Below are 27,988 nucleotides of genomic sequence, written 5' to 3'. Positions count from 1 at the left end.
GTTGTTTTAAGCAAATGTTCAACTTTTCAAACTCTTAAATTTCTTAGTTTTTCTAAAAAAAAAAAAAAATTCTGATTTTTTTTTTTTAGCAAATTTAGAATTTTTATTTTTGAAACTCAGAAATTTCCGTTTTGTTTTTTTTTTTTCCTTTGGCAGAATTTTTTGATGGAAACTGACTCCTATTTTGTTTTCTATTAAAAATGGTCCTAATAAGCCTTCGTACATATTCACATTTTCTCACAGAGACATTTTTTATATTTTTTTTCTTTAACGTCTTTTTACGCGCCGTAGCTTTGCACCATGGGTCACGCTGACAATGCTTTACATGTTGCAAACATGTAAAGCAGATAACATGTTTTGGTCTTGGGTTGCAGATTTTTTCTCGTTAAAACCTTAACCCTGTTCTCCAAGCCTTTTGATATCTTCATTCTTTTAGCTATTTTTGCCAACTGTGTGGCCATGGGGGTCACAAAGCCATATCCAGATGATGATTCCAACCCCACCAACCACCAGCTGGTAAGTAAAACTGCAGCTGACAATTATTTTAAAAATCGATTATATTCATCGGATAAAAATGGGCACATTCTACAGATTTTTCCACAAATCTCTTGAGCTTTTTATTAGAGATACATTAAATGATGCAAATAAACAGATAATTCAACCATTTTTAATCACAAAATAAATATTTCATTGCCTACAATTTAACAATTTAACATTCCTTTAGTGAATTTGAACTGGATGAAGCTAAACCTTTGCCACTTGAGGAGTTTTGGGTAAAACATATTACAGACAAAGGTGTTTTTATATTAAATTCAAATTTTATATATTTATACAATTTTGGCTTATTACATTAAATATGTTGTTGATTTTTTCAGCAAATTACCTTTTTTGAATCTGAATACTCCAGTTAATGATTAATCAATTGTTGTTTTAGTTGACCATTATTTCAAAAATCGATTAATCGCTTCAGTGCTACTTGTGAGTATCTTTTAGTCATTTTTTTGAGTGAAAACATATTTTTGGTTAAAGTCTCTTGGAAAAAAAGGGGAGGAGCTGTCGGTTACCGGTTACTATGGTAACCACCAACTGCCAACAGAACTTAACAGCACCAATAAATGTCTGGAGAAACAACTTATTTACCTAACAAAATAGATTCTAAGAATAAATAAGCAAATTTGGACAAACTTCACATCTGTAGTGATGTCAAAATAAAACCCTGTTACAGATTCATAGAATTTAATCCAAATAAAACCCATAAAATTACAGAGAATGGCCTTTTTATACACGATGTTTGGCAAACAGCTTCGGAAAAAGGCGATTTTAAACATACAGCAAGATGGACTTTGTAATAGAAATGTTAAAAATAATATTTTTTAACAGTTTGTGGAAAGCATAAAATGAGTTATATTGTTCTGAAGAAGAGTGAGTAGGTATGCAGCAGTTTAACCAGTATTCAAGTGGAGGTAATGGTGTTAGAGATGCAGTGTGACCTTCGCTGGACGAGCTTGTCAGAGGTCATGACTTACTTAAACTCCAACCATCTGCTTTGTCTCTACTCCTCCCATCTCAATATGCATCCTTATTCCTCTTTAATGGCAGTTTTTTTACACTAAAAAATCTGAAATTAAATCTTAGTCTGTAGAAAGAAACTAATCAGCCTGACTAAATAATTAATTAAAATATTTATGTCATCCATAGAGGAAATATGGCTAAGATCATATTGTAGGAGCAGTCATTTTAAAGAGTGAATATTGTAAAAGATATTAAAAATTAGGGCTACAACTAACAAATATTTTAGTTATCGATTATTCTGATGATTAATCGATTAATCAGGCAACACAATTGACAAATTTAGCTAATTGTTAATTTAACCACTTACGTATTTTTGCACAATATTAGAAATACATAAAAATCCAAATAAACAAATAATTGAATCCATTTTTAAATAAGAAAATGTATATTTTATTGACTAAAATGTAATAACAGCATTTTGTTAGTGTATGCTTGATCATTTGAAGCAAAGCATAATAAAAATAGTGTAGAGCTACTCCGTTGGCTTTTGTGGGGGGGGGGGGGAGTTAATACAAGTTTTTTTGTTTGTTTGTTTATTTGTTTTTGCAGAATTTGAAAGTGGTAAATCTAAAACTATGCCACTTCAGGAGTTCTGGGAACAACATATTTAAGTATTTCTTTTATCTTAAATGCCAATTTTATATATATTTTTTGTAAAATTGTGTCTTAATTATCACTGTGAGTATGTTATTCTTTCAGCAAAAAGTCTTGTTTTGAGTCTGTATCCTCCAGTTAACAATTAATCAATTACTAAATTAGTTGACGATTATTTTTCAATAATTGATTAATCACGATTAATCGTTTGAGCCCTGTTCAAAATACAAGCTGGAATTGCAGTTTAAGTGTTTTTAAAGCAACACACACACATGCACATGTACACACCAACAGCAGGATGAATGTTTGAAGATCCCTTTATTGGATTTCACAGATGAGTTAAGCTGACTGTATACGATCTGTCGCAGGGATTTATTATCTCTTACTCGTCTTTTTTATATATAAACAGGTTTTAGAGAAGAACATAACTTGCGCTGCTATGTTAAACTACACCACTGCTGCAGGGTAACTGTGTCAGTTTGAGGTGAAGTCCAAGCGGCATTAATTAGCGGCATTAACCTGAAAGTTCACAGCAAAGCGAAGTGGGGACAGCGTGTTTTAGGCTGCAGGTTAGAAAACCATTCCAGCTCCAGCATTAACTGATCTTCTCTTGGCGAAAGGAGGTCATCTTACCACCAGGAACAAATCTGTTCTTAATGGTGGAGTTTTTGAAAATGTTCTGCACTGTTAATTTTCTGCTAGTGTGAGCCAAAATAGGAAGAAATGGTCGTATTTTATTTGTCCTTTGCAATTCAAATAAATTAAACCATAGATATGTTTGTCTTATTTAGAGGGACTTGAGACTTGAGAGCATCTCATTGAGAGCTAAGTTAATTTTCATCAAAAAACTAAGAGATTCTGAAATAAATTTCAGAAATTTTAGCTAAACATGTTTGAAAATTTCAGTTTTAAAATTGTCAGCTTTGAAACTCTGAAATTTCCAAGTTTATTTATAGACGATCTGAGATTCAACTCAAGACTTCTGAGTTTTTTCAAGCAAATGTTCAACTTTTCAAACTCAGAAATGTCCCTGTTTTTTCTAGAAATTTTCTGACAATCAAATATTTAAAAAAAAATTCTAGCTAACTTTAAACTTTATGAGCTCGGAAATTTCTGTTTTTTCATAAAGATTTCTGAGATTATTCTAAAAATTTCAGATTTTTTTTCTAGCAAGCTTTCAACTTTAAGAACTTAGAAATTTTCAAGTTTTTTCCTGAAAACTTCTGACATTAATCAGAAAACGTTTCGAGTTTTCTGTAGCAAATTTTTGACTTTTGAAGCTCAAATATTTCCTTTTTTTCTAGAAAAGTTTTGGGATTATCCAAAAGGTTTCTGAGCATTTTGGCTTAAATGTACTCCTTTTTTCTATCTGCAGTGTCCCTAGAATGCCGTCTTATGTATCCCATTCACCAACAACATACTGGCTAATGTTAAAACAACAAAATACATGTGGGTTACCATGGCAACTAGTGACAATTTAAAGGCCGTTCGCCTCTTTCTGCTGTCACGTTGCAAACGCATCCGCCATGTTTACAAACAAATAATCCCACTATGCAACAAAATACCAAAGTGGTGATGCATTTTCTCACTGATCCACCAAACCTGTGCTCTGATTTTAAGGAACAAGTCGAATACGTCTTCCTCGTCATCTTCACCATAGAGACCTTCACCAAGATCCTTGCCTACGGTTTAGTGATGCACCCCAGCGCCTACATACGCAGCGGTTGGAACCTGCTGGATTTTATTATCGTCATCGTCGGGTATCTCAGAATTTACCATCGAAAGCTATCGCTCTTAAATAAAACCTATGGAGCAACATTGATGCCATCCTCTGTGCAGGTTGTTCAGTGTGATAGCGGAGGGAATGACGGACCATAAGCCGGGCGAGGCCCACCATGCTGCAGGAAAACCCGGAGGCCTGGATGTTAAAGCTCTCAGAGCTTTCAGGGTGCTGCGACCTCTTCGGCTCGTATCCGGCGTGCCGAGTACGTATATATTCGTTTTATATCTATATATTTTCTCAGCTGGCTTTTGTTTCTGTTCGTCGTTTAGTAACTGGAGCCTCAGAAAGTTGGAGGGATGATGAGAAAAAAAAATTTAAAATAAAAAAAATGGATCGCATAAACGTATTAAAATTTTCTTTTGTTATAAGATACGATTTGGTTTTCAATCACTACTACAGAGGCCAAGAGCGGACATTTTAGGGAGTTAATCTTGAGAAACAAAATGTTTTCGTTTTCATCGTTTGCCAAGAAATGCCTGCCGTTGTGAATTCAAAGGATGTTTGTTTTCTTGAGATTAGCTTAAATTAAAGAAAACAGGAAAACGATCAGAGAAAGTAGATGTGGGAGTTAAAGTAACTTAATGAAATGTTACGTGCCACGTTCATCTTTCTGACTGGCTGCCAGGAAAACTTGCCAAACTGTTTTGCTCCTCAAAATAGCACAGTAAGCATGAAATTAACAAGTATGGAATTAAATTGGGGTCATAAAGTTTATTCAAACAAGAAAAAAAATTACTGAAAAAAAGATTATACTGAAAAATTATTTTTTGAAATTGAAAAATAATTTTGAAATTGAGAAAAATGTTCAAAACTACTTGTCAAATTTTTTTTCAGTTTGAAATCTTTTCTTTTTATTTAATTTTTTGTTTTTTAACAAGCTTTTTCACCCCAATTTAACTCCACAGACATGTTTCTGAAAAAGACCAAAGGAACTGTGCGGCAGCCCTGCTGTAGAGGACAACGCTACAAAATGCCTAAATACTGTAGAGATAAAATAAAATTTGATCTATGATTAAAATAAAATATCACACATTACTTTAAAAGTCATTATGTATTACCGGGTAATACGTAATGACATAAACATGACCTTATTAAAGTCCTGATAATAAAATACTCCACTACAGCCCTCATTGCTAACTAGGATAATAAGATGAGGTTGGCATTTATGCTAAACGAAAGTGATAGTTATTGAACAGTGAATAAAAATATTGTAAAAGTTGATGTTTACATATTTAATAGGTTTAGGTTTGGGAACCCTGGATTCAGCTGAATGATCATTTTGTCCTGTCAGGTTTGCAGATTGTGTTGAACTCCATCATGAAGGCCATGGTCCCCCTGCTCCACATCGGCATGCTCGTCATGTTCGTCATCATAATCTATGCTATCATCGGCTTGGAGCTTTTCCTCGGCAGGATGCACAAGACGTGCTTCGACACCAGCACGGGTCGGTCCGCTGTCTGGGCTCCCCAGAACGTCTCTGCCTTCATCATCCTCCTCCTCATGTTCTTCCATCTCCTGCAGGCCTCATGGTGGAGGACGATCCATCGCCGTGTGCTTTTGCGGGAGTCGGACGTCTTTGTGTCACCAATGGCACCGAATGCAAAGGGAAGTGGGAGGGTCCGAACGGCGGCATCACAAACTTTGACAACATTTTCTTTGCCATGCTCACAGTTTTCCAGTGCATCACCATGGAGGGCTGGACAGACGTTCTCTACTGGGTAAAAAACACATTCATGCACAACTCCCACGCTTCAGATCAGTGGTTTTTATGTTTGTATGGAAGAACATTATTGCCACTGAAAAACAACAAAAAAGTCAGAATTATGATTTCCCCCCCCCGCCCCTCAGAATTCTGACTTTAACCCTAAGCATTGTAATTTTAGAAGATTAATGTCATAATTCTGAGGAAAAAAGTAAAAATTATTTTTAATTTGTAATTCTCTTCCATAGGTTGGATTCTACGTTTTTATTTTAATTTTGCACAAATATCACCATTCTAAGGAATTAGTAAAAAGAGAATGTATTCATTCTCTTTTTACTAAAGTTTTCAGTTTTTCTTTAAATTAAAATAAAAAAATAGAAATAAAATGGTGGATCTGTAAACATTGTAACAAATTTCCTATTGTAGATAATTATCAGAAATTATGCTTTGTGGCAATAAAGGAGGACATACATTTAGCGAGCATAAATGATTTTTAAAATACTGATACTAATAATAATAATAGTTGTCCTAAAGTTTTCATATGAATACTGCAAAACCACAAAATCTTGCCAAGTATTTTTGGTCTAGTAGTTTCTAGTGCAAATATTTTAGTACACTTGGGGGGGAAAAAAGACAAAACTAGCTTAAAAGTAACTTTTCAACCAGAAATATGAGCTTGATTTTAAGTCAATAACTCTTTAGTATTGATGAGAATATTCTAGTTCTGCTGGCAGATATTTCCACTACAAACTACATTAAAAATACTTGGTAAGATTTTGTGTTTTTGTAGTGAGATTATGTTGATGAAATACTCAGATGGTTTTATGTGGATGTTTATGCATCTTTATGGGGGTTGCATGTTATATTTGTATGCATTATAAATATGGGCTTTTTCTTTATTTCTGCACAGATGAATGATGCCATCGGCTTCGACATTCCATGGGTCTACTTTGTTTCTTTAGTCATTTTTGGATCATTTTTTATCATCAACCTTGTATTGGGTGTGTTGAGCGGGTGGGTAGTTGCTGTCTCGCAGACTTCCACTTTTCTCTCAATCTCACACTTTCTGAACATTGATAAAGCTCTCGTAGCACAATGTGGTAAACTTTCAAGTGTTTATCTTTTACAGCGAGTTTTCCAAAGAAAGAGAGAAGGCTGTTGCACGTGGAGAGCTGCAGAAAGCTCAGGAGAGCAAGCAGATGGAGGAGGACATGATCGGATACATGGACTGGCTCATAGAAGCCGAGGATGTGGATGAAGAAGGAAACAAACGTTAGCCTAAAGTGTTTAAAGTGTTTCTGCGGAAGAGTGCTAGTGCCACTAAAAAGAAAAAATTGAATTCTGAAAAAATGCTGGTTTACAAATCCTGTAACAAGGAAGAAACAGCTATATGATTATTTTTTACATACTAACAATATTACTGACACAAACGTAAGAATGTTTGGTTATTTATTTGGATTTTGACATAGATTAACACAAAATTAGAATTCTGAGGTTAAATTAAGAATTCTGAAGGAAAAGTAGAAGTCGGTTTAAAGTCTAAATTCTACAAAAAAAGTCCAAATTTTGATTTAAAAAAAGTGATACGTTAGAGGAAAAAATGTAAGAACTCAGAGAAAAAGGTGATAGTTTTGAGGAAAAAGGTGATAATTTTGAGAAAAAAGTCAAAATTCTTGGATCAAAGTCAGAATTTATTTTTTTTTCTTTGGTGGCCCTGATCCTCTTTTGTAGTTTTTCCACCAAACACACACCTTATTGAATTGCAGCATCCCATAAAAAATCTTTTTTGCATTTCTGAAGGTGCTGCAATTGCAAAGAAAAAGATGATGAAGAAGTTTGGTTGGTACAAACACAGGGAGGACGGAGGAGGTATGAAAGCCATGAGCTCCTTTTCTGTTTATTTTATTTCCAGCTGCTACAGTGTTCAGACTATTTTGTATGTTTAACAGAGTCGGACTCTGACGATGATATTGCATATCTCGACGATGATAGTGGCTTCTGTGCTTCACTCATGTAAGGCAACAGAGGAAAGACAAATTTCAGTAATTAATCAATTAACTATTGTGCTAACGTGCCTCCCATTTTCTCTTTTTTAAGGGCGAAGATGATGGCCAACAGCTTTTGGTGAGACATTTTTTTTGTAAAAACCTGTGAGCACCACTCACATTCATTGAACTTCTTTGTTATTTTTTGTCTTAATAATTAGCACTAACTGGAAAACATGGAAAAATAAAATCAGATGTAATAGTTCAGTGGAGTGTTTGACTCACTGTTTTAGGATCAGATCGTTTTATTTAAAGTCATTGTGAATGTTGGATTCATATTATCTCTGTATAGATACCAAAATATTTAGCATTTTCTTTATTAATTGATCACAGTGTTTTTATTTTTCAATCATTATAGCCGCTCAGCCTTTGACGACTAGCTAAGAAAAGTTGCTAGGTAACCAGTCCTTGGTTACCTAGCAACAACTTGAGTAACTGCCGCAGCAGCAGTTTAAGATTCCGCCACTTTGCCTCATAACTGCCACGAGTTTTCCAGATATTTAGAACAAAAAGCCATTTGATATTATCGATGTAGACTGATATGAAATTTTTATATTGTCATGTATCTTTCAGCCATTTTACCCAGCCTCATTTTTAACACACAAGCTGTATTTGTCTTTTAGTGACCAGTTGTGCCAGCTGAACCACACAATGAGAAAAAACTGCCGCGTTGCAGTGAAGACCACCAACTTCTACTGGTTGGTGTTGCTGCTGGTGTTCCTCAACACGGTGGCCAGCGCCTCGGAGCATTACGGACAGCCAAAATGGCTCACAGAAATGCAGGGTAATTAAAAAGAAAGAAAAAAAACTTTACTTCTGCCAGATTCTTATGACTCACTGGAGTTTTACACTACAAAAACACAAAATATTACCAAGTATTTTCTGTTTAGTTTCAAGACAAACTTGAGACGATTTTGTTTCTAGACAAACTAATTTTTAGAAGAATATACTCCCTTAATATTTATTATTTCACTTAAAACATTTCCCCATGTATTAAGTTTAAGAATCTGCCAGTAGAACTAGCATTTTCATTAAAATTAAAGAATTATTGGCTTAACACAAGCTGCTATATCTTGCTAAAAAGTTACTTGTGAATTAGTTTTGTCATACTTCAAGTGTACTAAAATATTTGCAGCAGAACTAGACCAGAATACTTGGTAAGACTTTGTGTTTTTGTGGTGAATGCTTTTTGCCATGTTAGTCAGAAAATTCATTGTATTTTGTTGGGACTTTCTGTGAACATTTATTTCCTAGTTTTGTCACAGATTCTCATTTTTATGTAGGTCTGGGGTTTGACTAGACCATTTATACTAAGTATTATTATTTGTTAATTCCAATAAAATACATTGACATTTGTGGTTTGATCAGTAGTTAAGAATTATTTATTTAAAACAAGTTCCTATCTTGCTGAAAAGTTACTTGTAAGTTTTGCCTTATTTTCCTTAACCCTAACCAGACCAAACATACCTGGTCAGACTTTGTGTTTTTGCAGTGAATGATTCATCTTCTCCGCCTCCTCAGAGCGAGCCAATAAGATCCTGCTGCTGCTCTTCACCTTGGAGATGCTGATGAAGATGTACGCCTTCGGTCTTCAGATCTACTTCATGGCCCTGTTCAACCGCTTCGACTGCTTCGTGGTGTGTGGCGGCATTCTCGAGACGCTGCTTGTAGAGATGGATGTCATCCCGCCCATTGGCATCTCCGTGCTGCGCTGCATCCGGCTGCTCAGGATTTTCAAGATGACCCGGTAAGCAGAACCAGACATTCAGATCAAACTTTGCTTCCTGCATGCATCCCAGCCTCATTTCTCCGTCTTCAGGCACTGGGCTGCTCTCTCTGATCTGGTCACCTCACTGCTCAACTCCATGAAAGCTATCTGCTCCCTTCTGCTGCTGCTCTTCCTCTTCCTCATCATCTTCGCCCTGCTGGGGATGCAGCTGTTTGGAGGGAAGTTCAATTTTGACGAGACTCAGATGAAGAGAAGCACGTTTGACTCCTTCCCTCAGGCTCTGTTAACATGTTTCCAGGTGATTTACATCTATCTGGTGATATTCTCTATGGTAGAAGTTAGGGAAGTTATCAGTTAATGAATTAATTGTATTGATCAGCTAACGAGTTGATAAGCGGCCATTTTCTTAAAAACTTGAGTTTCCTCTTCGAACAAGAGTGACGACCGTCTTCCCATAACACAAAGGGCTACGTTTTTTATAATATACAAAATTTAAAAAACAAAAAATATATATTTTACAACTGTTTTGTATCAACTGTATTACTTATTATTTCTCACGTGAATAAACTTTGACACATTACAGAATATCTGCACATCTTCAGAAAGATACATGAATTTTCTTTCAGAACCAGAAGCTTTTAATCACTTGGCGAGGGGTTTTGAAAATCCCACTAAAATAGTTGTATTTTATTATAAAATAATTGTATTATATATTTTTATGATAAAATTTGAAAAGGCAGAACACTCTTAGGTTGCTGTGTAGAAAAATAGAAGATGAAAATAATAACACGTGAAACATTTACAGAGATGTTATGCAATGTTAAAACTTGACACCATGAAGGTTATTAACTCACAACAGCCTCAAAAGCAACCGTGCTTATTAGGATCATAGTTTTTTTTTCTCATCTTACATGTTAAGGATTCTCCTTTTCTGTCCCTCGTCTTCGTAGCACATCAATAATTTTTGAAGGAGAAGTTGTTGTTGCTCAGTCATGCAGTTCGACTGAATGAGAGCGATTAAAGTGAAACTTAAGAGTGTTTATATTTCAAAATAGAACCGCATAAAGAGCATTTTGCACCCCACACCGGACTCTGGACCGTTTCTTTTTCCCGTTTTGATTTGGCCTGCCGCCATCTTTGTTTCTAAATCAGCGGTTCCGTTCTCTTAAGTTTGTCCAGCGGCGCCCTCTGCTGGATCGGGTCCAAACTACAACACTGAAAGAAGGTCTAAACGGGCGTTATTAGTTAATCTTTTCGAAATAATAATAATAATAATAATAATAAAAAAACATTAATCAACATCCCTACTCGAAGTTCTCATTTTTGTCCGGTTGGGTTTCGATGTGTGCCTGTCTGTTGCAGATTCTCACCGGAGAGGACTGGAACGCCGTGATGTATGACGGCATCATGGCGTACGGCGGGCCGATCTTTCCTAACATGGTGGTTTGCATTTACTTCGTCATCCTCTTTGTCTGTGGTAACTGTATCCTTTTTCACTATGACAACTTTGAATCCAAGTTCTGTGTGAATGTCGTCCCACGAAGAAGCAAACAAATCCAACTCCTTGACTCTGGGATCAGACATCCTGCTGAACGTCTTCTTGGCTATCGCTGTGGATAACTTGGCAAGCGGCGGTGGAAAGAAAGCAGTAGAGTAAGTCGTAGTAATCATCAACCTCAGACACTTATAAAAAACATTTATATTTTCCTCTGGTTGTGCTTTGATCACATTAGAATGGTTTTATCAGAGCCGAACTGTGACGCTTCCTTTTTTATTCAGGGAGAAAAAGGAAGAAGAAGAGGATTGGGATGAGGACGAAGAGAAAGAGGATGAAGATGCAGGGGTAGAGCATGTTTAAGTTTTTCTTGCATATATTAACATCAATGCAGGACGTTTGCCCATGCTGAAATGAAACTCAGGTAGAGCAAACCTCCAACAATCGTGGTATATAAGATTCAATAGTTACCTGAAACATTTGGTAAGGCATTTTTACCTGATCAGTAAACATAAAGTAAAAACTTTTTAAAAGAGTCATACATCAGAACCGTGAAGCTATTTGTGGAAAACCACAGAGAAACTGATATTAAAGTCCAAGGGTCTGAACTTAAAGGTAACTTATTAGGCTTTCTTGATCAGGTTGGGTCCAGTAGCCATTGTACAGCGGTAAAACCAGTTGACCAAACATGCTGGAGCTTCGCTTGGGTTGCTAGGTAACGGTGCAGTGCCTGTTGAAAGTCTGGAGGTTTTTGAAACAGCTCATTTTCCTGACACCAAAAACATCTAGGTGGGTTATTTTGAATACTTGGCTTGTTTTGAGAAGCAACTGAGACCCAAATGGAAATACTAATTGAATTTTGCACAATAGGTCCTCTTTAGTGTTTAATATATTTATTCAGGTTTTCACATTATATGCACAAAAATATACACATCACAACAAGGAAGAAGAAGGAAAAAGAGACTATCCCATAAACAACCAACATCCAATACCGTCGCCTGGTATGAAACAAATAAATTAAAACCATACAAACACCAATGTCAAGATTTATGGATCCACCGCTCTGCCAGAACCTAAAGGACCTGCTATTCCTGGACTTTTGTTGAACGTAGATTGAAAAAAGTCATAAAAGATTTCCAGGTTTTATAAAATCAATTTTCAGAGCTTTTCATCACATATCTGATTTAATCTAGTTTTAAATTAAGTAGTGCATCCTTTATCTAGCAGAGTTCAAACTGCAGTGACCTTTCCACCTCCAGTAGGTAAATCTAAATCCTCTAGAGTGACCACAAAAACAGCATAAGTGGGCTTGGGGTAATCTTATCCAAACACACAGGTCCCCTTTAATACTGTGTTTACAGTAAAATAAAGATGGTGGCCTTTTGTTTTTTGGCTTCAGAACGAAGAGGATGACTGGCAGGAAAACGAGGAGCTGAGAGCCATCGAGGGTCTGGAGGGTGAGTCTTTCTTCCTAGGAGAAACGTCACACACCAGCTGATTGACAGACATCTTAAAGCAGCTCGTCTTGTTTGTTTTCTTTATTCTAGGCGTTGCTCCACTGAAGCCCGAGTTCTCCGGCCCCAAAGAGAAGATTGTGCCGATTCCTGACGGAAGCTCCTTCTTCATTCTTGGGAAGAAAAACTGGTACCTGAAAAGTGTCCGTATCTAACAGAACCCTCAAACCGGTGCAGCGTGTGTGACTTCCCTCTCATTCGCTTCGTTCTTCAGTTTGCGAGTCGCCTGCCACAACCTCATTCACCACCCCTACTTCACCAACTTCATCCTCATCTTCATCATCCTCAGCAGCATCTCGCTGGCTGCTGAGGATCCCATCAAATCCCACTCTTTCAGGAACATCGTAAGGACAGGCTGCCACTTAACGTCAGCGTCTAATCCCGTTTCCGCGGCGATGCGACTGAAATCTGACTTTAGCTTCTGTCATCGTCAGGTGCTCGGATACGCCGATTACGTCTTCACTTCGGTTTTCACGGTGGAGATCGTCCTGAAGGTAACGGCTGACAGAATGAAAGTGGATAAATCAGAGCTTAAAAACTGAGAGAAGATTTTTTTCCTAATCTCGTTTCTTTGCTGCCTCCTTCGCGTCTAGATGACGGTTTATGGAGCTTTTCTTCACACCGGCTCTTTCTGCAGGAACGCCTTCAACCTCCTGGACCTGCTGGTCGTCAGTGTGTCGCTCACGTCTTTCTTCTTACAGTGAGTAGACAGATGAGCGAGAATCTGCAGATTATCCTACAAGCCAACGAAGCTGCGACAGAAACTCAAAGGAAAAGAAATAATGGTTCAATTAGCTTAGTTTTGTATGGAAGCCCATTTGTGCCACAAAAAAAAAAAAAAAAAAAAAAAAGTCCAACAGGAAGTCATGATTTTGAGTTTTAAAGTGACAATTATGAGATTGAAAGATATCATTTAGAATTATAAAGTCATAATTACGAGATTCAAAGTCATAATTTTGATGTTCTAATTATGAGATTAATTCATAATTATGATATTTTAAGTCATAATCTTGACTTTCAAAGTTATAATTTTCAAACTCAGACATAACTATGGGATTTAGAGTTAGAATTTTAAATTTGAATTATGATATTCCTTCCCAATTTTGAGATATGAAGTAAGAATTTTGACTTTCAGTCATAATTTTGAGTTTTAAAGTCATAATTATGTTATCTGCCATTTTTAAAAAATTTTCTTTAGCTGGATAATTGTCTAAACTCTTTGTTTTGCTGTTTCCAGTTCGAGTGCGATCTCCGTGGTGAAAATCCTGCGAGTTCTCCGAGTGCTGAGGCCGCTTCGAGCCATCAACAGAGCCAAAGGGCTGAAGGTAAACGCCTCCGCATTGGCTCGCTTTTATTCTTTTTCTTATAACTTGACTTCTAAAAATCAATATTCTAGTTTCTTATTTTATCTGATACAGATTTATAATTTTATATATATATATATATATATATATATATATATATATATATATATATATATATATATATATATATATATATATAAATATATATTAAATTAAAAAAAAATCAAATTTTTAAATTTAAAACCGAAATGATTTTGGTTTTAAATTAAAAGAAAAAATTAATTTAAAAAATTTCAGACTTTTAAATTTTTAAATAAAAAAATTGCTGATAAAAATGTATTTGATTATTGAATAAAACTGCTTGTGGTCTTGGCAGAACGTGGTGCAGTGTGTCTTTGTGGCGATTCGCACCATCGGCAACATCCTGATCGTCACCACTCTGCTTCAGTTCATGTTTGCTTGCATTGGAGTGCAGCTTTTCAAGGTTCCCTCACCTTCGCCAGTCTTTTCTCTTTATAAACGGAAAGTTTCCAGAGACGGCTGCTGGTGGCTAAACTCTCTGGTTTGGATGTTTTCAGGGCCGATTCTACAGCTGCACAGACGAAGCCAAACACACTCCAGACGAGTGCAAGTAAGTTTAATTTGCTCTCACAGCTTCCTGAAATTAGGTTTATTTGACTGCGAAGTTGTGTGTTTGTGTGATTCCAGGGGAACCTTTGTGGTGTATAAAGACGGGGACATGAACCACCCCATGGTCAGAGAGAGGATCTGGGAAAACAGTGACTTTAACTTCGACAACGTGCTGATGGGAATGCTGGCTCTGTTCACCGTGTCGACGTTTGAAGGCTGGCCTCAGTGAGTTTTGGGTTTGTTCTTCTAGTTCAGCGTATAACCGTTATTATTATTGCTATTCAGGGTTTCCAACAGAAAAAGCGCTGTGCGCCAGGGCAGTCATTCATCCAGCCAGTCGCCATGTTTATGAGTTAAAAAATGTTTAAAGTTGACAGGAAATTTGAAAATATCACTTGATAGCTTTGCGTTATTGGAAGACCGGAATATCAATACCTAAATACCAACTATAAAGTCTTATAAAAGGTCAATAATAAAAAAAAAACCTAAATAAACAAACAATGCTAAGTGGTTGTTATAAATGAAGTAATCTTCCAATGGACAAAGTACTTTTTTTGTCAATATTAAGGAAAAAGAAGCTCCTATTTACTGCTGAAAAGTTTGTTTTGTTTTGGTCGAAGAAACTGGACCAAGAATTCTTGGTAAGATTTAGTTTTTGCAGTGCAGAAACCAGATTGCCATGTTTTGTGTTTTCCTTCTCTGTGAAGGCTTCTGTACCGGGCCGTGGATGCCAACGCCATAAACCGAGGCCCAATTTACAACTACAGAGTGGAGATCTCCATCTTCTTCATCATCTACATCATCATCATCGCCTTCTTCATGATGAACATATTCGTGGGTTTCGTCATCATCACTTTTCGGGAGCAAGGAGAGGCCGAGTTCAAAAACTGCGAACTCAACAAGAATCAAGTCAGCCATTTTTTTTGAAGATATTTGAATTGTTTTAATTTCAGATTAAATAAATTGATTGTATTTTCGTCTAACTGATCCAAACTGATCAGTTTTTCTCTCTGTTTCGCCCGACGCAGAGGCAGTGTGTGTATTATGCCCTGAAAGCTCAGCCAATAAAGATTTACATCCCTAAAAACCCGTCGCAGCTGAAGTTCTGGAGGATCATCAACTCCAGCCAGTTTGAATATGTCATGTTTGTGCTGATTTTGGGAAACACTCTCACTCTGGCTGTTCAGGTACCGTTTTCCTACTTGAGTTACTTATTTCAAACAGATTTTCAAAAACAAAGAAGTAAGCAATCAGTAGGCAAGACAACTTTATCTACAGTATATAGCACATTTCATATGGGGGAATTTTCCTGCCATAATCCAAGAGCACACATCTTCAGTCTGAAAGCAGGACTTCATGTCTTTTGTTCTCAAAACTTTAAGAGCATTCAGGATCTTGGTTTGGCCCAAAACGAAAATGAGTTTGACACCCCTGACACAGACAAAAAGGTTACAAACGGACTCATAACATGACAAGAAAATAATAATAATATTAGTAACAACCGGACATTTCTCTCCTGAATCTCTCAGAAAATCCTGAAAATAATTTCACGTTGGTGTTTTTATTTATGTTTTTAGCATTATGAGCAGTCGAAGTTGTTCACCTCCATCATGGACATCCTCAACATGATCTTCACCGTGGTATTCACCATAGAGATGATCATCAAGCTGATGGCTCTTCGAGCTCATGTGAGTTTTCCCGCCGCACGCCGAGTTTCCTGGTGATGACTCTTTGACTTCACGTTCCTGTTTGCTTGTTTTCATCTGTCAGCATTACTTCATCGACCCCTGGAACTCATTTGACGCTCTGATTGTTGTCGGCAGCGTCTTGGACATCGCAGTGTCTGAATTTAGCGTAAGGAGTTTTCACTCACATTTACCTTTGGAAGAAATACTTGGAAAAGATTTTAGAATGTGTTAGTTATGCACCTCTTTATGACATTTTTTCCTTCCACTCAACTTTCTATTAATACAATCTCAGCTTCGTTATTAAAGTGTTTCTAAAATAAAGATAAACACTTATCTTGATTTTATGTTAATCAGATAAATTTATTTCAGTCTGGCTTCTTGTTGCCGTCCAGTAAAAGCAGAATTACAACTTGGAAATAGTTTGGTAGTAAACATCCAATACCTTGATAATAATATGTAATTAACATTGTAATTACAATGTAATTACCAGTTAGTAACCGTTTGTATTAAGATATTAGCAATAAAATAGTAACTTAATGTTTAGAAATGTGATCATTTTGATTATTTATTAAATAAAAATTGGATATTATGCATGTTTATATCATACTTTTATATTTTGAATGTGCTTTCTATTTTTATTGTGATTTATTTATTTTGTTGTTTTAAATTTGTGTAACCATGGACTTAATGTCTGCTGATGATAAAATGTTAATTGTAACCTGATTGTAACAGCTCACAGAAAGTTATTAAAGATAAAGTAATTATTTGAAAACAATCTGATAATAAGCTAGTTCCATGTAATTAACAACATTATTACACTGTAATTATCAGGTAGTTCCTTATTATTAAAAGATGTCAACAACGGTGAATACAGAAACAATTAGGAATTGTTTAAAAATAGAAATAATTCAATGTATTTTTAACTGTTTCTTTCTCTGTTGCTTAACTGATGATCCAGGGAGGAGGCGGCCATGGAGAGGTGATTATTGGATCAAGATGTCGTCAAACCTTTCTCCCGTTTCTATTAGGGTTTATATTAACCCAAATAGTTTTGTTTTTTCCAGGGTGGTGGAAAAGGAGAAAGCGGGAAAGTGTCCATCACGTTCTTCCGCTTGTTCCGAGTGTTGAGGTTGGTGAAGCTGCTCAGCAAAGGAGAAGGCATCCGAACTCTTCTCTGGACTTTTGTCAAATCCCTGCAGGTCAGAGACTCTTCTGTCACAAATATCGTCTTATTACTTTTTTATACTCTATTAAAAAAAAACACCTGTGGTTGCCAGAATTTTACCGTATAAATGTGATAAAATTCATATGCGGTAAAATTCTGCTGGCATTTTACCGTGACATGAGACGATTTTTATTTTTTTTCCGTCTCTCCAGGCCTTGCCGTACGTCGGCCTCCTCATCGCTATGATCTTCTTCATCTACGCTGTGATCGGCATGCAGGTGAGTCTCTGGAAAAGGTTGGAACGCTGCTTTTCCTGGTTGACGGTTTCTCTGCTGTTTGTCCTCCCAGATGTTTGGGAAAGTAGCCGTCGATGACGACACAGACATCAACAGAAACTGCAACTTCCAGACCTTCTTCATGGCGGTTCTGGTTCTTTTTAGGTAAGACGTTTCAACTCGCTTCTTCCAACAGCGGTTCTTAAACCTTATTGGTCTGGAAGTTGACTGAAATTTCTGTTAAGACAAGGATTAAATAAAAAAACAAAACAAAGTGGTGCGTAATTGAAGAGTAGTAAAACTGAAAGTTGGGAGGAGACTTCTTGGTGTCCCTCATGCTCGTCTACCACCTCCTGCACATTTCGTCTAAATAAATACAATGTTTATTTATCGTTTATTTGACGTGACTCACCGTTTTTGCTGGTCGGATTTGGATAGCTCAAATGAGGGGAAGTATTTTCAAAACGTAAAAGTTATAACTTCCTGGCTGAGCCTCATCCAGGAAGAGGATCCTGCCTCTGTAGTCGTAACTCGATTGGTCGTAGATTATAGGACGAGAGCAAACGGCGAAATTTAGTTCATCTGAGATCACGTCAGAAGATGTACCACTACGCCACAAAGCGGAGTCTCTCTGATTGGGTGATGCTCTGCGTCCAGCGACGAAAGTTCAGATTTTCCATCTCCAACGTTGGAAACGTCGGATTCCCTTAATGTGCGTCAAAATCTCAAAGCGCTTCAAAACGCGCCTCGATGCGCCTCCACATAGACTTTGACTGTAAACCTCCTGATGCTTTAAGTGCGTTTGGTGTGAACGCACCGTCAGTCATCTAGCCATCTAAACGTAGTTATCACTATGCATATCCATACTACACCTAATAGTTTAAAACCACCCATCAGTTTTCTTCCATCTCCCACCAATGCTGCACTTTGTATTGATCCATTACGTAAAATCCCGATAAAAGACATAGATGTCGTTAACATAACAAAATGAGCCTGAAGGAGCATGTAAACCAGGCTGAATTAAAACTGCTTCCTGTGTTGCAGGTGTGCCACTGGAGAGCAGTGGCAGCAGATCATGCTGGGCGCGCTGCCCGGCCGGCGCTGCGACCCGGAGGCCGACGTCGAGCCCGGCGAAGAGTACACCTGCGGGAGTAACCTGGCCTACCTTTACTTCATCAGCTTCTTCATGCTCTGCGCTTACCTGGTGAGCGAAGGCTGACCTGACGTTTTACTTTTCCCCTCGCTTCACTCAGATAGTCTTCAGATTACGGGCTCTAAATTTAGCTGCAATTAATTCAAACCCTGAGCGTCGACCGACTGCCAGGTCAGGCGGAATCGAAGCTGGATGAAAATAGGGACAGCAGCACTTCAGCAGCAGCACACTGACGGTTTTGTTTATCCACAGATGAGTGGTGATGCACGCCCGCATCACAAAGGCTTAATGGGCTGCACATATTTGGGTACAGGAGCTAATATGCTCCCTGTGCTATTTTAAGATGCTAGCTCGGTCGGCTGAAGGTGAATCTGAGCCGTCAGAACAAAAACCTGCAGCTCAAACAGCAGCTGCACACCTAAAGAAACGGAAAGTAAACGTTTTACGGTTGGGCTTTCATATCATCAGTTATATATGATTTAACTCCCTTGAACATGTTAGGATAGAGCAGTGGCCTACACAAAGCATGTTTGTTAAATTTATTTGCACAGTCATTCTTAGAAAATGAGATTTTAGTCTGATCGGTTCAGAATGTTTTAGGGCTACTGTCACTTTAAATCCAAATAAGCCGCTGCTGGGTTTACACCGTCACATGAAAATGGCTGGAAACAGATGTCCAATTATACAACTGTCCATTTTGAAAAGCATTAGTAGAGCTTCCTGCACAACCAACATTATTTCCTTGCTTTTTTGTGAACTTTAATTCCTTGTTTTTATTTGAGAAACAATTTCTTTTTAAGACAATTGTTCCATCTGGTTTTGGATGACGTGCAGCTGGAAGGACCTTTGCTCTTTCTTTTACTTGGTTGTTTTTCCTGTGTGGCTCTGTGATGGACTGTGGACCCGTCCAGAACCCTGGACCACCCAACTCTCCTGTGCACCCAGTCAACCTGCTGGTAGCATGGCTAATTCTGAGCTAGTTAATACTGGAGGTGTTTGTGTAACTTTTTGAGCCTCTATTTGTAATGTTGTTCCTGCATGAATCACAGAAAATACTAAATAAATTCAAACTCAAACTTTTAACACACATGCTTGAAAACCTCTAATTCTTGCCTTTACACTGCAAAAACACAAGATTGTACCATATTTTAAAATATTTTTGTGCAGTTTCTACTGCAAATACACTTGAAATAAGACAAAACTAACTTATAAATTTCTTTTCAACAAGTTCATCTGGTAAATTATTTTATTTACAGCCTGGGAAAAATATCTTGCTATAAGTGAAATAATCTACCAGTTGAACTAGTAATTGTTTTATCAATATTAAGAAATTATTCACTTAAAAGAAGCTCCTAAATCTTGTTGAAAAGTTACTGTTAGGTTTTGTTTTATTTCAAGTGCGCTAAGATATTTGCTCTAAGAACTAAACAAAAATACTCAGTAATATTTTGTGTTTTTGCAGTGTACAATAGCTTTTCTTCATATATTTAAACAACACAATACTGTCATATTTAATTTGTTGTAATACATCTGCAGAGTCATTTTGTTACATATATAAACTCCTTTTCTGCTTCTCTTTTCTCTCAGATCATCAATTTGTTCATTGCCGTCATCATGGACAACTTTGAGTATCTGACCCGAGACTGGACGGTTCTGGGGACTCACCACCTGGACGAGTTCAAGCGGGTTTGGTCTGACTACGACCCAGAAGCCACGTGCGTCTCACAGTCCAGCTTCACCGTTTCCACAGCAAACTTCTCTGTCTCACCCGTTTTCTGTTTGCAGAGGTCGCATCAAGCACATCGATGTCGTCACTATGCTACGCAGGATTCAGCCTCCTCTCGGCTTTGGAAAGCTTTGTCCTCATCGCGTTGCTTGCAAAGTAAGAGTGAGCACGTGCAGAGCTGCAAAAACGCGAAATGTTACCGAGTATTTTTCTGTAGTTTCCACAGAAAATATATTAGTGCACTAAAAATAAGACAAAACTGACGTCCAAGTAACTTTTCAGCTTAATTTAGGAGCTTATTTTAAGTCAATAACTCCTCAGTGTTGATTAAAAAAAGTACTAGATCCCATGTTAGAAATAATCTGCCAATATTTATCAATATTGAGGAATTATTGACTTAAAATATAATGCTTTTTAGTTCTGTATTATTCCACGTGTATAAAGTTATTTTCACTAGAAACTGGATTAAAAGTACCAGGTAAAGTTCTGTGTTTAATGACCAAAATGTTCAGAAAGTAAAGCAAACAAATCCCACTGGACACAAATATGTAATCCAGTTCATATTTTTAAAATAGTTTCATGTGTAATTATTAATCTTATGCTAAATAAAACTTTTTATTTATCATAAAATAAAACCCAACTCAATTAATGTAACTTTTAAATTATGATTTGCGGTTATGCATTTGTGTTTTTGCAGTGTATGAAATGAAATGAGCAGATTTCATATTTTCTGCTTCCTCGTTTCTCCTCAGAGGCTGGTGGCCATGAACGTTCCCCTCCACCCCGACGGGACCGTCACCTTCAACGCCACTCTGTTCGCTCTCGTCCGAACTTCGCTGAAGATCAAAACTGAAGGTCGGGAGGATCCATGGAGCCGCGTGGCCAAACGGCGTCTTTGATTTAACAAATCTGTGTTTGGGTTCCACCAGGTCCCGTTGATCAGCAGAACGAGGAGCTGAAGATTATCATCAAGAAGCTGTGGAAACACACAAAACCTAAACTCATCGATGAAATGATCCCGCCCCCTAGAGGCAAGACGCAAAACTGCCAAACGCCAATCCCAGAAATATGGAGGATTAGGGCCACTGAAAAAAACAGAAAAATAATTATGGCTTTAGCAATATAATGGTATTAATTAATCTCAGAATTCTGATTTTTTTCTCTGAATTCTGATTTTTTTCTCAGAATTTTGACTTTTCTCAGAATTCTGACTTTTTCTCAGAATTCTGAATTTATGTCAGAATTCTTACTTTTTTCACAGAATTCTGACTTTTTTTCCTCTGAATTCTGACTTTAATCTAAAAATGTTGACTTTTTCTCAGAATTCTGACTTTTACCCGGAATTTTGTCTTTTTCTCAGAATTTTGACTTTTCTCAGAATTCTGACTTTTTCTCAAAATTTTGAATTTATGTCAGAATTCTTACTTTTTTCACAGAACTCTGACTTGTTTTCCTCTGAATTCTGACTTTAATCTAAAAATTGTGACTATTTCTCAGTATTTTTACTTAATCTCAGAATTCTGGTTACTTTTCTCAGAATTCTGCCTTTTTCTTAGAATTTTGAGTTTTTATGAGAATTCTGAGTTTTTCTCGGAATTCTTACTTAATCTAAAAATTTTGACTTTTCCTCAAAATTGTGATTTTAATCTAAGAATTCTGATTATTTTTCTCAGCATTCTGACTTTTTATAAGAATCAGAATTGTATAATTGTCCGTGCACCATTTGGCATATCTAGTCGTTAAACTGAAATCTACCAGATAAATTTGCTGCAGGCTTTCAGAGTGGATAAAATTCAGGTTTGCAAATTCTACAACAAGGAAGAAACCGTTATGTAATTATTTTTCACATACTAATAGCAATATAAGTGACACACACCTCAAAATGTTTAGTTATTTATTTGGATTTTGACAGATTGACAGAATTAAAATTCTGATTAAAAAAGTCAGAATTTCATTTAAGTTTTTGGTGGCCCTATTCCTCTTCTGTACAGAAAGATGATTAAGAAATTTCTAAATTATTCAACATAAGGAAACAATGCTGTCTTGAGTTTTCATATTTGCATGTCTGTTTGCGTTTGTCAGGCGATGAGGTGACTTGTGGAAAGTTTTATGCCAGTTTCCTGATCCAAGATTACTTCAAAAAGTACAGAAAGAGGAAAGAGAGGGAAAGAAAATCCAAGAGGAAGGACAAGGCTGCTGCACTGCAGGTAAGATCTAGTTTTTAATTTAAATCCTTTCTATGAACGCAAACTAAAAAAAGTCTGAGTCTCTTTTTATGTGAAGTTTGTGAAAAGGATTCTTTTCTCATTTACATCTGGTTTTTAGCATTTAGCACCACAGCTAAATGTTTTTAAACTCTTAATAAATTAAAAGAGGGAAGAACAGAGTACATTCCACTTAGAGTCATATTAAAGGAATTTGCAGAAGCAGAACTGTACCTCTGTTATTTGTTTCTCTATTATATAAATGTACTCAAATAATTGATTTTATTTTTGTACTCTTTTTATTATGATTATTTGACAAAGGATAAAATATTTGCCGAGTCTGTAAAAAAAAAAAATCTTTCTGCTTTAAACGTCTTGAGTGCACAAACGCCGCCTACCAGTAGGGGGCGCTAAAGGCGCGTAAATGTATGTTTTTCCACTACATTTGCATTCAGCCCTGCTGTTTGTTCACAGTTAAAATCTGAAAAAAGCTGAAAAAAGGTTAAGAAAATCTAAATAACTGTGTGCAGTAATAAGGAAAAACTTTTGGCAGATCAGCAGCTAATTGTGATTTATTAGATGTGGATAAATCAAGAAGCTGTAATGTAATGTCAGGATCAGTTAATACAATAAACTTTAAACAACATGCTTATCGCTTTTAACGTCTTTCTACATACATGGGTTGTTTCCAAGTTAGTTTCTCATCGATAAATTTCTCAATGTAAATTTTTTTGTTTTTGATACTAAAAATCATGAAATCATAGATTTCCCAGCATGCATCCTGTGAGCATTTGCTGTAAGCACCTTCTGTGTTTCAGCAAGGGCTGCGGACGCTCCAGGACCTAGCTCCAGAGATGCGCCTGGCGATGGCCTGCGACCTCGAGGAGGAGGAGGCCACCGAGGGCGAGATGACGGGCGACGAGATCTTCGACAGCGAGCCGGGGACGTCGGCGAACCCCACGCCCGCCAGCACGCCGATGCCGCCCCTGGACCTGCTGGTGGAGCAGACGGCGGTGATCATGGAGCCCACGCCCCGGGGCGCCGGCGGGGAGGTGATCACCACGCAGGTGGAGGCCCTAAAGGAACACCTGAGGCCCGGATCGGAGCTGGCCGGGCTGAGAGTCGTGACTGAGCAGCCCGCAAGGTCCGAACCGCTTCCCGTCAGGTACCGACTGCATCGCAACTGGTTACAGTTACTCACATTTACTTGAGCTACTTTTAGGAAAAATTGTAGTTTAAGAAGCATTTGCACTTTTACTTGAGTCATTTAATTATGAAGTATTTCTACTCCTACTTAAAATATCTGGATTCTCTGCCCTGCAGTTTCTGTTAAAGTTTTAAGAGTTTTCTGTATGCTGATTCTGTTATTTTGTTACTTATAGGAATGATTTTCATTTTGATCGTTTGAAAATTATTTACATTTCGGTCCGTCTCTGGGTTTCCTCCAAACGTCTCGCTAAGCCCGGTGGCAGGGATGCTACGGCAGCCCACCAGTTGCCCCACCGTGATTTTTGTTTCAACATTTTAAAAGTTTAAAAGAAATTTTGGAAGTAAAAACTCAACAACAAAGAAAATACAGCAGTGGATGAAATGAAACTAGTCTTTCTGTAGGTTGTTCATGTTTAATTAAGTGTCATTATCTTTCTAAATAGCTAATTTTTGAAAATTACTGATGCTTTGTCATATATAAACCCATCTTTGCTGATACTGGTGACACGTTGTTTGGTGATTTATGTTATGGTGTTTCTTGACTCGGTTCTTTCTTCTCCATCAGCGAATCGCCTCTTCCTCCACCTCCACCGGAGATATCGGGAGGAGAAGACTTTTTCCTCAAAGATGCGCTCGTTCCAACTCAAAGTGAAGCGGCAGAGCAGTTTTACAGCAGTGAGGCGTATGCAGCAAGCATACCGTCAGTCGATGGGTGAGGAATAGAGTCTGAATATTTAAGGTTTTTAATGGGGACCTTTTATGTGTCTGGAAAATGAGCAGTTTCAAAAACCTCCGGAATGTTAAGTCACTGTGCTGTTAGCTAGCAGCCCCACTGGAGTCCAGGCCCGTTACCTAGCAACCAAGTGGAGCTCCAGCACATTTGTTCAGCTGTACAATGGCTGCTGAAAAAGACAAGTGTTTAATTGTTGACTAAGCATTCAGAAAACAGTTAATACTTTCTTGTTGGTTGTGCAGGAGGCTCCACTTCTGCTTTTCAAAGATGTATGGTATGCAGCCTTTTTCATGAGGGAGTGTAAACTTTGATTTGGGGGCGTGGCCAGCAGCAGCTTATTTGGATTTAAAGTGACAGGACGCCATAAAACGACTCATTCTGAAAGGTGCTCACAGTAGGGTGAATTGGCAAGACAGAAATCTGATGATCTAAGATTGATTTTAGATCCAATATGTAATGAACATGTTTTGTACAGTTTATAAACCTGCCTTAATCTGTTCAAAGAAGCATCATAGGTCAACTTTAAACAAAAAATAACATTTTTCAGAACTACCACATGCCATATTTCCCCGCTTTGCCTCTTCATTCTTGCAGGTTTGAGTATCAAGAGGCGATTTCTCCTGTACCAACCGAAACAGGAGACAACGGCCAGAGTTTGGACGTAGCCAGCAGCATAGGAGAAATTCCCTATGAAGGTCATGACCCCAATGGCTTCATCAGCAAGGCCTATAGTGAAAACAACATGAATGGAGGCAGCGCCGCCGTCAGCCCGGCTCCCTACGACGCAAACGAATACAACAGCAACGGATACACCGGCTACAACGGGAACGAAAGTACCGTGAGCGGCTACAATGACAATGGCAGCACCGTCAGCTGCTACAATGGGAGCACTGGTTACAATGGGAACACTGGTTACAATGGGAACGGCTACAATGGGAACGGCTACAACGAGAATGAGAACAGGGGAGCCCAGTTTGTCAGGAGACGATTACTTCCTGCCATACCAAAAGGTCAAGAACAATTTTATTTATTCAAACTAGCGTTATTAACATGTTTAATATAATTAGCTTAGCTTAGCTTAACTTGGTTTTATTCAGTTTAATTTAGCTTAGTTTAGTTTAGCTTTATTTAGTTTGCCTTAGCTTAGCTTAGTTTAATTTAGCTTAGCATGTTAGCTTGGCTCAGCTTAGTCTAGTTTAGTTTATTACAGTTTAATTTAGTTTAGTTTAAATAATCCTGCGCTCTTTTTTTATGTCTTACATTTTACACATTATTCTTTATTTAAGGAAAAATTGCATCCTTTGCTATTTTGTTTCATTTTAGGTAATAAAATGTTTTTCTTATTTTGAAAAATGAACTAAAGAAAAAAATGTAAAAATCCAGAATAATTTCTTTCACAGTGGAGAGTCCCGCAGTCGGTTTCTGAGTCGGTTTTACTAGCGAACAGTTACTGAAGCTGCAGACGTTTATCGTTTCTCGCTGCTTCAGGTCGGAAACCTGCGTTTAACTTCCAGTGTCTGAAGCCTCAGTCCAGCGCTGACGACCTGCCCGTCCCTGGAAGCTACCGGGGGAACACATCTCCGTCCAGATCCCGCCTGCAGGTGAGAGCCACGAAAAGGTGACCACACGTCGTCTCGTCTTCCTCCAGTTAGTCTTCACCCACTGCTGCTGTCTGCCAGAACCAGCAGAGCCTGGACTCCCGGCCCAGCAGCGTGTCCTCCATGTCGTCCGCCTCCTGGGCCAACGCGGCGGCGGCCGGAGCCACGCCCCTTCCAGGAATAATCGCCCCCACCGCGCGCCGCGGAAAGCTCATCTACACGCCCATGATCCTGGTGGACGAAGAAAGCGGCTCCAGTCAGCCGCTCTGGTGCGACGGCTCTGCCAGCCTCCCTGCAGGGAAGCGACCGGGCTGGTACCCGGGTCAGACCAGAACCTTCACCAGCGTCAGGATGCCGCCTGCGGCCAACCAGAGCATCATAGATAAAGGCAGCGCAGACAGTCTGGTCGAATCGGTACGTTTTCCTCACAAAGTGATGTAGATGATTTTTTATTCATCACATTTAATGAACTTTCAGAAATATTATTCTGATGGCGTTCACAGGAAGCCATGTTTAGTCGCTTTAAGAACCAATCGAGACGCGATCGGCAAACAAACTCTCAAAACTTAAAATCTATGAATAACCAGAAAAGTAACAGTAAAGAAATACATTTAAGACTTAATTAAACTTCTGCATTCCTTTACTGTATCAGTCTGTAGTTTTTAACTTGCAAGGCCAAAGTAATCGATCGTAGATCACTAGATCTGCAATCACTAGATCTGCAATCACAGACTACTGGCGAGAAACGATATAATTTTGCTGAATGCTTTTTCTTTTTTTTACTTTTTTATTTATCTGAAATAGTTTTATAACCACGACATGAGCAACATATTAATCTCTCCGACTCTCCCAACAACAGATCTTGATCTCCGAGGGCCTCGGCATGTACGCCAGGGATCCAAAATTTGTGAGCTTTGCCAAGCGGGAGATTGCCGAAGCGTGTCACATGAGCCTGGACGAGATGGAGAGCGCGGCTGCGGACCTGATAGCGCGGGGAGCCAGTCACCTGACCCGCTTCGAGGACGAACTCGCCGACGAAATGAACTGCGTGATTTCTTACTGAGATCAGCAAAGCCAAAAACAAAAAGAAAAACAGTAAGAACATGAAGCCAATATTTTATAAGAGTGTGTTTATATGTCAGTTATTTAAAGCAAGTATCGAGTGTGAGCGGAGGTTTTTGTAGTTTTTAAACATCCTGTTGGGTATGAAATGCTTTTGTTTGTGAATGCCAAAACATGCACACAGATGAGGCTCAGGAAGTTTTATATTCACACAGCAGTGCTATATAAAGTCAAACTTTTGCTTTTAAATCATTATAACAGAGGATTTTTAAAAATACCATAACACATCTTTAAATTCAGATGCTATCTGAATGCATTATCTGTTTTAGATACATGTAATTAAACTGAATATCCTCTAAGCTGCAGCGTTGAAACGGCTGCTGTGTATTTCTTGATTATTGTGTGTTCATCCGCGTCGCTTTACATTCTGAGCAAATAAAACATGTTTTCTCAAACAATTCGTCTTTCATTTATTTATTTTTATTTTTCTGTTTGACTAGTGTGGTTATTTCTCCACCTGGTAGGAGGAATAGTGAAATATAACCAGTGAATTATGCAATCAGTGATTAATAGACTGGCAGATGGACGACAGCTGGGTTTCACTTCCCCCTTCAAAGAGATGAAGCATGCCAAACAATAGGCTGCATGTGTCTGCAGCAGAGTATTGTTGCACTCATATGGCAGCATTTTACATTCATGTCATTTCCTTATAATTTGCAAGGTGGAAATACCCACAAAAAGCAAAATCTAGTCATGTAAATGGCTCAAACACACCAGATGCCACACATGAACGTAGTGTTTTGTTTG

The 27,988-nt window shown here is 37.9% G+C and overlaps 1 protein-coding gene across 1 annotated transcript; it reads left to right on the top strand.

The window, feature by feature from the left end:
* The first annotated feature begins 411 nt into the window (after positions 1–411).
* Positions 412–27,639, top strand: cacna1fa (calcium voltage-gated channel subunit alpha1 Fa). Its single transcript, XM_088007173.1, has 43 exons — positions 412–516; positions 3,787–3,926; positions 4,006–4,151; positions 5,241–5,393; positions 5,471–5,667; positions 6,562–6,665; positions 6,781–6,923; positions 7,452–7,520; positions 7,601–7,664; positions 7,749–7,775; positions 8,320–8,480; positions 9,218–9,443; positions 9,516–9,723; positions 10,788–10,908; positions 11,006–11,078; positions 11,205–11,268; positions 12,320–12,377; positions 12,468–12,564; positions 12,649–12,778; positions 12,869–12,928; positions 13,028–13,134; positions 13,672–13,759; positions 14,115–14,593; positions 15,076–15,277; positions 15,397–15,555; positions 15,946–16,056; positions 16,139–16,222; positions 17,015–17,035; positions 17,121–17,255; positions 17,434–17,499; positions 17,570–17,661; positions 18,541–18,700; positions 20,237–20,364; positions 20,435–20,531; positions 21,128–21,230; positions 21,305–21,406; positions 22,458–22,582; positions 23,398–23,744; positions 24,354–24,500; positions 25,116–25,531; positions 26,010–26,122; positions 26,201–26,533; positions 26,979–27,639. Exons 1-43 carry the CDS (start codon positions 460–462, stop codon positions 27,180–27,182), a joined length of 6,117 nt encoding a protein of 2,038 aa, XP_087863299.1. The 5' UTR covers positions 412–459; the 3' UTR covers positions 27,183–27,639.
* The last annotated feature ends 349 nt before the right edge of the window (positions 27,640–27,988 follow it).

The sequence above is a fragment of the Poecilia mexicana genome, unplaced genomic scaffold (assembly GCF_051168715.1).
Source record: "Poecilia mexicana isolate PSO_F unplaced genomic scaffold, ASM5116871v1 scaffold_7, whole genome shotgun sequence".
Lineage (NCBI taxonomy): Eukaryota > Metazoa > Chordata > Actinopteri > Cyprinodontiformes > Poeciliidae > Poecilia > Poecilia mexicana.
This window is presented reverse-complemented; position numbering and strand designations above follow the sequence as displayed.